The 13,369-nt window shown below is 35.0% G+C and overlaps 1 protein-coding gene across 1 annotated transcript in view; it reads right to left on the bottom strand.

Annotated features, from left to right (window-relative positions):
* The window catches only part of LOC129219021 (microtubule-actin cross-linking factor 1, isoforms 1/2/3/4/5-like), a 271,646-nt gene that overhangs the window by 231,219 nt on the left and 27,058 nt on the right, over positions 1 to 13,369 (bottom strand). The window contains 1 exon segment of the mRNA XM_054853341.1: positions 1,623 to 1,789. Coding sequence (XP_054709316.1) covers positions 1,623 to 1,789 — 167 coding nt within the window.

Below are 13,369 nucleotides of genomic sequence, written 5' to 3'. Positions count from 1 at the left end.
TGCATCAAATCATCCCTTCAAAATTTTAATTCTGTTATTACATCATTTTCTAATTCTGTTATTACATCATTTTGAATATTTAACTATCTAGACTAAGTTTAAAGGTCTGCACATACGCACTACGTTCAATACTTTCATTTTTTGCACGTAATGTCTACATCGTCTCTTGCTCACCACAAGAGACGATATTATCATCACGGATGCCCTGAGATGGCATCACAAGACACTTCAAGTATCATGTTGCAATTAAAGCTCCATTTCAAGTCAAGTTTTGGCATTCACCTACGTACAATTCAGAGCAATGAAGAAGCCAATACTTTTTCTTGAACTTAGAAAATCAATCTAAATGCAAGGTTTGCTTTTAATGAGCCTGTTAATTGAAAAAGAAAAAAGTACTGAAAACGAGCACAATCATGCTAAGAGCGAGGATGCTAAGAGTGATCCTCATTTCTGAAGCTAATTTTAAAATGATTTTACCAGCCTATTTATAAAACCAAACAATTCACCAATGCCAAACTCAGAAAATTTAACTAATAATTTGAAATTATTTTTTTAAAAAAGCCACCAAATCATTTATGCTAGCACATACCTGGTATCAAGTACTATCCATATAAAAAAAATTGGCATTGGTCACTCATTGCTTTTGATACAAAACTATCACATATTTAGCATCACATATTCATGACCTCATGTTTTGCCCCTGCTAAAGGGCCAACAACTCATATCTGTGAGGAAAGAAGCTTCATCATTTCTTATCACATTACTGGTAATATATCCTGAAAGTTTCAGGAAAACTGAAGGTGACAAATATTAGTGCCCCATGTACTTTGTCCAGCTTTAAAAAAGTGACTCAAAAAAAAAAAAAAATCAAGAACAGTTAAGAAATCCTAGGTTCGGACATTCTGACATTATTAGAAGGTCAAACGGTTTTTCGCTGTTCGGATAAGAAATTTAACAAAAGGAATTGCTAGAAACAAATTTTAGAGCTGTTGTGTGAAGAACTTACTACCAAAAATAAATAACGTTTCAAAGTATAAATATATTTTTAAATATTGAAGAAAAAAAATTCAAAATTGAAGTGTTGATATTTTTCTTAAACTCTTTAAAATCCATTTGGGTGTTACCCCCCATCCCCCCAAGGGTGTTAACCTAAAAGTGCCCTGCCTCTCCCTTTGATGCTACTGGCTTTGACAGATTTATACATGAATAAACTTATAAACTTAAAATTCATTTATATTTTTCAGAAACTCTTAAAATTTTCAAGATAACCCAAGAATGATGACCCCCTGCGCAAAAGAAAATAATTATGTTTTTTTTAATGAATTCTAATATCCGATTGGTTGTCACCCATGGAAGGGTGTTACCCTGCGTAAATGCCCCCCCCCCCCTTTTCATCGATGCTACAGACTTTGACTGATGATATATAATTTAAAATATTGGGTTAAAATTCGGAATGGAAATACTAATATTTTTCAGAAATTCATAAGTACATTATTATGGGTGTCATTCCCAGAAGTGTTCCCCCTCCCCCCTCGTAGTGACGGTACTGCTTAAAAGTAAGAAAGCTTTTAATATTTGTTCCAATGAATCAATGTCATTCTAGAAAATTGACTTCAAATTACCTGTTTCTATGCAGAATGGCAACAAAAGCCAATCCATCTTTCCAACTCTTGGTGAAGTCATTAATCCTTACACCAGGATATCGTTCGGTTGATCGCTGGGCCCATTTCAAAAGTGCCTCTCGGGCTGTCACAGTTTCATCTGAGAAGCCTGTGATAATGTCTGAGATCTGCAATGAAATTAAGAACAATTGATATAGTGAAAATTGTCTATGTAAAGTATATAATAACAGTAGCGACAGCCCATACATATAGACAAAGGGGGGGGGGTGCATGGACCTCATTTAGCTCTGAAGGAAAGAAAAATGTAGTTTAGTCAGGGTCTTTCCAGAAAATTACTTAAAAATCAGTTTTAAAAAAATAATTCATATACTCAATGCAGAAGTGGGACAACACCAAAATGTTTTTTATACAACGTTTTCACTGTTCTTAATGCGTTCAGGTACTATTCGTTGTAACTGAACGGTCTCTTAAAAATGTGTTTTAAAAACTTAAATATCAACAATTTTCTGGGGAAACCCCGCAAATGCGTTTTTTAAGGCTTTCAATTAGAAACAAAATTAAGGAGAATCCGCAAATGCCCATCCTTTTCCTCATGTCAGTACCAAAGCTAGACTGAAATTGTATCTTTCAATAAATGTCCTTTATTTTGTGTCTATAATGAGATACCGTAATAAATCAAGTGTCTGTTTGGTTATAAATTACTAACTATTAAAACTACCTCTAGGTCTTTTCCCCGCCCTACAAACTATCATATGGGCACCTGTGCACATAAGACATGCTACCTATAACTACATGTTTTAAAATACAGAACTCACACTCATATAGTTAGGCAGCATGTGCTATTCTATGCTTGCGTTAATGGAGGCAAAATTATGAGATTCTCTAAATATAGGCCTGCATACACACTATTGAGACTTCAAATTAAGAGGTTTGAAAATTATCTTATGAAATAAAGCTGGCGTAGTGAATTTGCTTAGGTCTTGAAATAATTTACAAGTGTTATTTATGTCATTCATAAAAATGGCTTTGCACACAATAGAACAACAAGTTCACATTGTTGAACTACTTCATTAAAACAATGTTCAATGAAAAACTTTCGCATAAAATTATGTGATATTTATAGCTAACATAAACGTCCATCGTCCATCTGAAAGTAGAATTAAGTGGTTCAAAATTTTCAACAAACTGATGGTTCAGTGGATGATAAAAGAGTAAAAAATTATAGTCGCCGTGGTCGTTCAAAGAACATATTGATTTGATTGTGAAGGTGTAGCTGGAGATTCTGAAATGTTCGCTGTTCAAAAACACTAGACTCGTTGAACGGACTCGCGCTAGGGGTCCCGCAACTTTTATCTAAAATCCGACACAATAAAAATCTCTTCGCGTTGTTCTCCTTAACCACAAAGAGACAGGAAAAAAATATTGGGAATAGCTTTATTCTTTGAGTTTGCTTAACGCTTAAACTCCTGCTGGAATTCTGTGTTTATTTTCTGCTTCTGGATACACCAAACAAAATGTTTTTTAAAACCCATTTTGCGTCGAAACTACACCGAAATGCTTTCGTCAGCAAAGTCACCATTTTCGGAACTTTTTTTCCTCTCCTTTTGGAGGGATTAAGACTTTCTTTTGTAATGATTGAGAGTACTTCATAAGCATATCATTTGGTAAATCATTGATTTAAAAAAAATTCATACCTACGTAGCAGAAATTGAAAGAGGTTTTAAGGTTTACGAAATTAGTTGACATCTCTAAAATAAGATGCACATTATTCTAAGAAACAAATGAAACATTCTCTTTCGATGTTATGCGGAAAAAAATAAATTTTGTGCTACATGATGTGCAAATATTTTATACGAATAAATATTTATTTAAAATGTTCAAGCAAATTAAAAAAATAAAAAATAACTAAATAAACTACTCCCACTTCAATTTTAAGAATTCCCACTAAATTTTGATCAGAGTGGGAAATCCCAACTTAATTTTTCCCATCGTGTGAATTCCAACATGGCGTATTTTATGAAAGGCTTTAGAGCTCTGAAGGCATATGGGTGAATACACGCTATTTGAATTCCAGCGGCGCATTGAAAGTTTTTAAGCAAAACAAAATACATTATTGTTATGGGATGCTTAATTAATACAGAATATTGTCTTTTATTTGGCTCACACAGTCAATTCTCAATAACTTTCATTTTATCATTAATAGCTGAAAATAGTTTTAAATGTCTATTCCCCTGACTTGCATTTTTTCTACTTTTCATACAAATACGTTCAAACATTCTTATTAAAATAATGTCACCTAAAAATCATACACCTAAATAAACAACAAAACATAATTTATCAATGCACATTGTAAAACTATTTATTATTATACAAAAAAAACTTATTTTTTACATCAGGTAATAACACTGACACCTGGCAAAATTGAAAGACTGAATTTCAACACTTAAACTACTAAAGAATTTCCTCTTGCCCTAGAATAATCTGCATAATACAGACTAAAGTTAAAAGCAAGCTAACAGTGTTAATCAAAATTCAAATAATTTTGCATCAGTTCACGTTGCACTGCCACAAAACGTGCTTGTGTCAATCGCTGCAGTATTTCCCCTGGTAAGTAGGGGAATGTGGGACAAAGAGAAATAGTTAAGAAAACTTAATTTTTTTTAAATGAACAAATCGAAAATTAGTTCTGAAAATTACGGTACATAATAAAAGAACAATATATTTTATAAATAAATTTGCATTGAAACATTATTTTTAACTTTTGGCCGTAAATTTGTACTGCCAAAAAAGGGTAGAAATTGTTCTCTTCCTATTTTCATGGGGCAAAGTGAAAAATAAAATATTTTTCCAGTGAAATAATTTCTATTCGACTATTAAACATATTTTTGCTCAAATAAATGAGTAAATAAAAGAATGAATGAATAAACAAAAAGGAAATGAAACAATGAACAAATAAAAATTAATTAATAAGTGTAATATATGAGAAAAAATAAATGAGTGTATAAAATCGTGAATGAATAAGTGAATGAATGAATAAATATAAGGGAATTATATTAAATGGAGGAATGTAAATGAAATAATTAATAAACGAATACGTAAGTGATTTGAAAAAAAGATTGAATAAATAAATGAAATGAACTATTTCACTTTGCCTCGCATGCACTTAACTAACAGTACAAATCATTTAAAATAGAAATAATCTCAAAATTCAACAAATAACTACTGCACTCTAGGTACATTAGTAGGCTCTATTATTATTTGAAATATTAACAAGAAATTTATCATTTCATGATAACAAAAATAGTTGCTGACATACATCAAAATATTACAATATGAGTTTCATTTTTTGCAAATTGCTTGTATAATCATATTCTTTGATTTTCAGAGGTAAGTTTTTCTTGACTGGAATAGACTACATATGATACTACACAGTTAAAATATTACTAGCTAGGTGGCACAGAGTAAATATTTCACCATTTCACTTTGCCATACATTCATTCCCCAATGTGTTTTTATATTTTATCCTCACCTAAATGTACCTTTGTACAATGCAATGTTATTGTGTCGACATCACGGATTACATTTAAGTTCTAGTAAAAAGAACGGGTGATGTTGTTTTTACAGGTTATGTGCGATTTTGTCACTTCTCTGCCGTCACTCCTCTGGGAGGTCATTCCAAACGTTTTCTACTTCCGAGTTCGAGACGTTACGTCAGAATCAATCACGTGACGAGAAATCTCGCAAAGTGATATTCTGAAGTAAAAAAATTCATATTGCGATGTGGCGACGAGTCCAAGTTCCAGCCGCGATAGGGGAGGGGAAGAGTTTTTCGCCGGTTTTGGCGGCGCGGATGGATGGGAGGAGGCATGTGATTTCTTCCAACCAATGGTCTTTAGGTGCAGATACTTTTTGTTTTGCTTTGCTCCATCCGTGCAAGATAAGGCGCGAATTTTGACGATTGGCACGCTAATTTCAAAGAATACGTTTTACATTGCAAAGAACCATATCGAAATAATTTTAGATAAGGCGCGAATTTTGACGATTGGCACGCTATATTTCAAAGAATACGTTTTACGTTGCAAAGAACCATATCGAAATAATTTTAGATTTTCTAGAAGCAAATTCAGAATTCATAAAAATAAATTCACCGAAAATTTTACAAAATAGTACACAAAGGAAAAATGAGCCGAGGGCTCCGGTGCAAAAAGCATAGTCAAATGGCAAAAGGTAAGTCATATTTTATGCATATTTCAACATTACAGTGTCGAAAACAAAAATCGATGAGGGGAAAAAAGTAAATACATACATAAGAAAAAAATTAACAGTACATTTTGTTGATTTATAATATAAAACCATCTATAATAGTAAGAACGTCTTGTATGAAATATATTTTTCCCCGAGAAACTATAATCAAAATAATGATAATAATAATAACTTTAGAAAAAAATAATCAAAAAAAAAAAAATCCTAACTGTCACAAATGCAGATGAAGAAATATAAATAGTCCGTAATCGGGGATTGTATGTTATGTTGTTGTCGTGTCGAATGCGAAAGGTTTAGCTGCATCCAAAAGTCTTGATGAAAAAATCTGCTAATTCAAATTCAATACAAAACACTAAAATGCAGGGGGAGGGGGGCTAGGTTATGGCGCTGACTGCGCTATTGAAATTTTTAAGGGATAGTGTTGGTGTTTTGAGGGGTATTTGTTTATTGGGGGGGGCTCTTGCTTTTGTAGGGGGGAGTCTTTGCGATATTTGGGGGGAGGGGCACCCCTGCAAAATGTAAAAGGTTTGTTGGGCTAGAGCTTTTGGGGATGAGAGCAGTCATAACAGAGTATACAATCTTCTATATTAGGATTGGTTATGTAAAAACCAACCCTCCCCCCGCTCAGTTGTAACTTGTAATTATAGCAACAATCTCAGTATCAAAGACATATTCCACAGTTTTTTCTCTTTTCCTTTAAAATTATAATTTAATAAGCATATGCTTAAATAAAAAGTTTTATTTCTTCATTATTCCTGTTTTCAAATTCCATTTTTTCCTAGGTATTGTTTTCCAAGACCCAATCTTAAGGTATCTTCAAAACAGTACTTTTCTAGTTTTCCTTTTCAAAACAAGCAACTTTTAACTATGATTACATAATTTCATCTTTATCTTCAAGATTAAAAAGTCAAAACAGCAATCTTGGTTATAAAAGCAGTTTAAAATAAATAAATACTCTGCTTCTGTAAATGTATATTGAAAAATATTCGTAAAGGGAGTAAGATTTTTTAATCATAGATTTTTTAGTTTCACTTCACTGATAAAGAACTTTAAACGCTCAACCCAAAGGAAGGATTCTAAATTGAAGAAGAAATGAAAAAAGGAGCAATCGGGGAGAAATGGAGAATCAAATTTTGGAAACAATTCCCCAGAAATTACCAGGCTTTGTATTTTTTTGTAATTAGTTAATCAATATCAAATTTCAATAAAGAAAAATAAATTTTCTTACAAACTAAATTCAATTGAAATTGAATAATGACAGTAGGTAACAAATAAAGAATTTAGGGGGAAAAGGGGGGGAGGATTTTACAGCAAAGGAAGACAGAAAAAAAAAATTACATTCGTCAGTGGTGTACCTAGCATGGGTGACATTCGGGGCGGAATTTGTGATGTCACCCCCCCCCCCCCCAAACGCAAAAAAGGGGGATTGTATATTCTGTGTAAACTTGAAATTCATACAATTTTCAGAAACAAATAGTACTTTTGTGAAAAAACTAAATTTTAAGTGGGATAATGTACAAAAGACAAATAAAAATTAGGAACGCTTTTTATATAATTTGCCCTAGACTCATTTGTGCAGGTCGTCAAGCGGTCAAAACATATAAAGGGGAGTAGGAAATTCATAGCCCCTTAATTTTTTCAAATGCATTATTTCTTGAAAATGGAAGTCCCCGATCCCCCCCTCCCCAACGTATTTCCTAAGTGATGGATTTGGTTATAAGAATATGAAATCCATGGAAATAAACAACCTTAGCCGAGAATGCATTTTTATTCATAAACTGACATCTTTTACATTGAAAAAGGAGCTCTTAATGTCTCCAAAACACGTGTCTGCAATTTAGTTCGGATATTTGTGCATTATAATGTTGTGAAAGTGGGTTTAAGTCTTTTAAGCATTGAAAACTTGTTGTAAAGCGAGAAATGTTGCATATATACCTATTTTATGTTTGCAGTTATAACTCTCCCCCCCCCCCTCTCTACCTCGCTGCACCATTTTTGGGGTTGGCCACGTCCTAATTCGTTTTCTTCGTACCAATACCTTTTAGAAAAACTAACTCCCGTAGTTTTATTACGAAAATTTCACCGAAATCCACTTTGCCCCCCCCCCCTTCTTCCCTGCAAAATGTTCGAGGCTCGCTACATTCTAATTTGTCCGCTTGCCAACACCTTTCAGAAAAACTAACTCCCGTTTTAGTGTCACAAAAATTGAAAAAACCACTTGCCCCTCAGTGCAGTTATGACCCCTCCCCTCCTTTTCCTGCACCATTTTCAGGGTTGGCAATATCCTAATTCGTTTTCCTCGTGCCAATACCTTTCAGAAAAACCAACTCCCGTAATTTTATCACAAAAATTCCACTAAAAACCATTTGTCCCCCCCCCCCCTCTGCACCATGTTCGGTGTTTGCAACATTCAAATTAGTTTTCCTGAAATGTATTGCAAGCAGAAAACTAACTTCCGTTTTTGCGTCACGAAAATGGAACGGAAAACCACTCCCCCCCCCCCTGTACAGTTATGACCCCCCCCCTTGCCCCCTGTACCATTTTCGGCGTCGGCAAAATCCTAATTCCTAATTTGTTATCCTCCTACCAATAAATACCTGTCAGAAAACTTACTCCCGCAATTGTATCACAAATTGAATAGAAAACCACTTGCTTCCCCCCCCCCCCCCGCTTCCTGAACCATTTCCAAGATTGGCATCATCCAAATTCGTTTTCCTTGATCCAATATCTTTCAGAAAAACGAACTCCCATAATTGTATCACAAAAATCGCATAATCTCACCTGCTTCGGGGCAGTCGAGATTTCGCTCGCAAGTAAAGACGCGAAAAGTCACTCTTTCCCCTTCTTTTGGAGCATAGAATACGAACTTGCGAGATTTATACTGCGGGACTGCGATTTTCCCTATAGCGCCATCTAGTGAGACGATCAGAACTAATCTCGCAAGGTGAATTTCGAGCTTGGAATAAGCACCCTGGCATTTTTTATGCCATTGGAAAACCATACTCATCTTACGAAAATAACGCTTCGTTTTTTTCTGTTCTAGTTGCTCGTTTGAACTCATATATTATGACGAACATTAACAAGAGGCAAACAGGGCAAGGTAGACTGGGGAAAAAGCGTGAAGCTGGAGGAATAAGTTAACAAAGAATTACGATAAAGATGATCCGGATAAAAATTCTGAATTAAAAGAGAAAGAAAAGCAAAACTGTAAATTAAAAAAGGAAAATAGACAACAATTAAGAGTATAACCTAGATTACTCTGCTAATAGTGTCACTCCCCTGACCAGGCCCGGACCGGCCAGGTTGGCTAGTCGGCGATCGCCGAGGGCCCCGAAGCTAGGAAGGGCCCCCAAATGAAGCGAAAAAATGATTTTACAATTCTTTGATTTCCTTATAACTATTTTAATCTGTTTCCTTATACGTTTTGCCAGGATCAGGGAATGATAACTGAATAGACCAGCTAGACTGTAGTCTAGGGCCCTTGCTTTTTAGGGGTCCCCCAATGGCTAAAGTTGTTTTAGCTAATGACTAAAAGTAAGATTTGACTACATAGTGGCTCCAAAAAACCTTTGCTTAGAACCTTCCGTTATCTTAATCAGACCCTGTCCGGGATGCTTTTGATCACTCTTTCTGGTTTTATACAAATAGCACACTGGACCTAATTAAAGCCAGGTAGGGCCCCGGGGCAAACATTAACTTTTGGTTAGGGCCCCCTAGGGTTTTAATTTCTCTGAATTTGTCCCGTAAACAGGGCCGGATTACAAATAAGCAACTTAGGGATCGCCTACGGGCCCCAACAGAAATGTTCGGCCTCCCTGCAAAAAATCATCAGCGCCCCTAACCACCCACTAAATTGAATTGCCCCCCCCCCCCCGCGCTCAAAAAAAATTTAACGAGTGGTTGTTTGTTTTTGTATGCTTCAATATTTCTACCTAAATTTTGAATTCATTTGTTTAAATATTTTTACAAGTTTATTATTTTAAGGTTTTTTGTGGTTATGTGGGACTTTAAATCCTAATTTTTTGGATGCCCATTTTATTTTTAAGTTATATAAGCAAGTAAACAAGAGTTTCTCAGGACTTAACAGTATTCTAATAATAACTGTTCTCCTCTGTAAATCTTGGTTCTGAAAAAAATATTCACATTGTATGGAATTCATATTGATTTGGTAAATGATTTAGCTTTCGTTCTGTATTTCTTATAAGTTTGAGGCATGTTTTTTCGATTTGAGGGTTTTCTTTCAAATATTTTATTTTCTGTTCTCTGCTTGAAATTTTCTTTGAATTCGTTTTTGTCTCATTAATTTATTTTATTTCATTTATGTTGATGTTGATGCTATTTAAGGTTCTGTTCTGCGATGAACCGAAATTCACAGAATTTTTGTTTACCTGAACTGGTCAAAACATTTTTTTTTTTTTTTTGTGAGAATACTTCGACCAGTTTTCACGGCATTTTCGGTTAATTTTTGAATGCTTTGAATCCGTTTTTTGAATTTCATTTTATTCCTCTATTAACTTGGATGTTTAGAGGTTTGTGTGCCTTTTGTATAAGTTGATATACAAAACATTGACATCAATCCTTTGATCAAGTTAAATTTTTGTTTTCACCCTTTTAGAACTGTTGAGACTATCATAAAGAGATTCAGGGGTGCCCAACTCCCCTAAGAGCGAAGGCGCACCTCCCTAAATATCACGAAGACCCCCCCCCCCAGAAAAGTGAAAAAATACCCCTCAAAACACCCCCTTAAAACTTTCAATGGCGCAGTCTGCACCGTAACCCCCCCCCCCCCTAGGTGGCCACCCCTGAAGAGAGATTTTAAAACTTTGTGGATTTTTCATGCTTTACGTACATATATTTTTTTTTGTCTATTTAAAAATGTGTTTAAACGTCACAATTGCACAGTTTAGCTGCTCCTGGGTTAATATGTGTTGAGTTTCGTTTTTTCTTCAAACATTTCCTAAAAAATATTTTCAACGTTTAAAATTTCAGCAAAGGTATTCGAGGCCCGATTAAGATATCGAGGGGTCGTAGACCAATATATTTTTTTTGAGGGGGGCGTTTCCAACCTTTTTCCATTGGCTAAAACAATTTTAGTCGCAAACTAAAGTAGTTTCAGTCATTTGAGGGCCCCTAAATATCGTGGGTCCTAGGCCACGACCTAGTTGGCCTATTCAGTAATAAAATCCTGGAGGTGTTTAGGTGTTCGAGTTATTTTTAAAGAGATTCTTTGGTTTCTCGGGCTGTGGGACCCATAGTGGTGTGCCCCCCCCCCTCCTCGCGTTGCGGAGTCTGCGTGTACGCAGATCTCCAGAGCAATCCTAAAGTTGAAAAAAGTTATATTTTGCAAATTCCAACGAATAAAACTTTAACCAACAGCTTTTCTTTCCTTCCCTCTTTCTCCAGGTGTACTACCCGGGGCTGCGGAGTCGGAAAGGAAAATGGCCGACTCCGACCCCGACTCCTGGGTTTTGAAACGCCCGACTCCGACTCCGGATTTTTTTTATATTTTTTAATTGTATTTTTTCAACTCCCTCTCTCCCTTCAGGGGAAGGGGGAAAACCTCTAAACAGAGATTAAAATATTAATTCCTTTTTATGAAAATTTCGCATTTTGTTTTTTATTGTAAACCCAAGACGTATACAACGTTAAAAATTCAATTTAAAAATCAAATTTTCCAATAGTTACGAGTTACAAAGTGAGATGACTTAAAAATCCATTTTAAAAAATTTGAAAAGTAATCCCCCCCCCTTTAATGTTTAACAAATAGATATTGATCAAATTGTGTGCTTTCAATTTTTGAAAGCTGTAACGTGAGAGAAAAAAGGCTTTTTTTCTAAACCCAAGTTCTTGAGAGGGGGTGGTTGGTTCCGGGTGACACCCATCTGGTAGATGACATCCAAAGTTAATTTTAGAGTTTATAAAAAATATAAATACTTTATTTCTGAAAATTTTCGCGAATATATTTTTAATTATATTTCATCAATAAAATTTCAACGAAATATGGCACATATACGTCAGGAGCTAATTTTACACAAAATGCGACGGTATACAAATTTGTACGAATAGCTTTTACTGTACCTATATTTCTTCTTCGCTAAATTTTTAATTTAAATTTTATTGACCGCTTTAGAATGAACCTTAATATGAAAATGTTGAGATTAACTGCAATTATTGAGTGCTGTAATCAGGAAATCAATTACACTTATTTTGTTCCATACTTTTTAGTGAGAACCAAGCTTATAGAAATAGTCTTAATAAAGAAAAAAACATTAGATTATTTCATCGAATCTTTTGGATTCGTGCTTTCTCGCCAGAACTTCTTTGAATTTGCCGATCACTCTTAAACGTTTCAACCTTAGCTACGGGCCTCGACTTACTAATTTGTTACGTTTCTTTTACTATTTTATCACTGAGATCGAACAAAACACTATATTTCTATTTTCACTTGAAAGTGATTACTTGAAAATGTTAGGCAACAAAACCGTTTGCTGACAGTTGCTATTAGTTAAGTTAAAAAGCTAGCAAACTAGGGGACGGCTACAGAAAGTTCGGTAAGCATTCAAGCTAGCTGATTGCCATAATGGCAGTTATTTTCTCATTAGTATCTTTTTATACATGTAATCGAACCAATTGGTAGTCAGTTTTTAAAAAATGCAAGGAGAGTCAGTGAAAAGGAAAGGAAAAAAGAAGCCCGGAGTCGGAGTCGGCATGTTTTGTAACGACTCCGACTCCAACTCCATTACCCCAAAATCAGTCCGACTCCGACTCTTCGACTCCGACTCCACAGCCCTGGTACTACCGACGCCTCCGGGGGTGTCGGTGTTATTACACAGGAGGTCTGTCTTTGTCAATTGGGTTCCACGCATGGCTAAGTTACTCCGGTGACAGGAGTAAATGTAGGACCCCTCTCGGAGTAAGCCTTTGTGATCCAGGCCGCTAAAAGTGCGTTTCTCCACGTTTCTTTTTTGCACATTCTTGTAGAATCAATAAGATGAGATAAGACGAAGAACTGTAGAACTTGGGTACGGATGATGGCCGTGTGAAAAAAACTCGAACAAAAGAGAAATGCAGGTGTAATAAAAATAGGAGTAAATAAAAACTTCATGACTTGTTCAAGACTCAATGGATTCATGTAGATTGCTTTAGTGCCCCATCTCCTTTTGCTTTTGAACCAGTAAATAAATGGGAAATTTGAATGCACATGGAAATCTTTCGGATAGGGTCTTAATCACAGGATATTGACCATAAAACTATTCCACGTGTGGTTTTTACTTCTGCAATCTGTATTATAGTAAGATAGTTGAAGGTCTGTATTTCACTTGCGTACGAGCCAACTATAATTTTTATTATGGAAATTAAAAGATGGATACATTGGGACAAAATAGTGACAAGATGAAGCAGAAAAGGTATGATAATTTTTCTACTAGTAAGGCATTGCTTTTACTTAAAATAGCGTGTGATAAAAAAATCTCAGCCCCATCCAA

Source organism: Uloborus diversus, chromosome 3 (genome assembly GCF_026930045.1).
Source record: "Uloborus diversus isolate 005 chromosome 3, Udiv.v.3.1, whole genome shotgun sequence".
Taxonomy (NCBI): Eukaryota; Metazoa; Arthropoda; class Arachnida; order Araneae; family Uloboridae; genus Uloborus; species Uloborus diversus.
The sequence above is the reverse complement of the archived record's forward strand: the minus strand, read 5'-3'. Positions and strand labels throughout refer to the sequence as shown.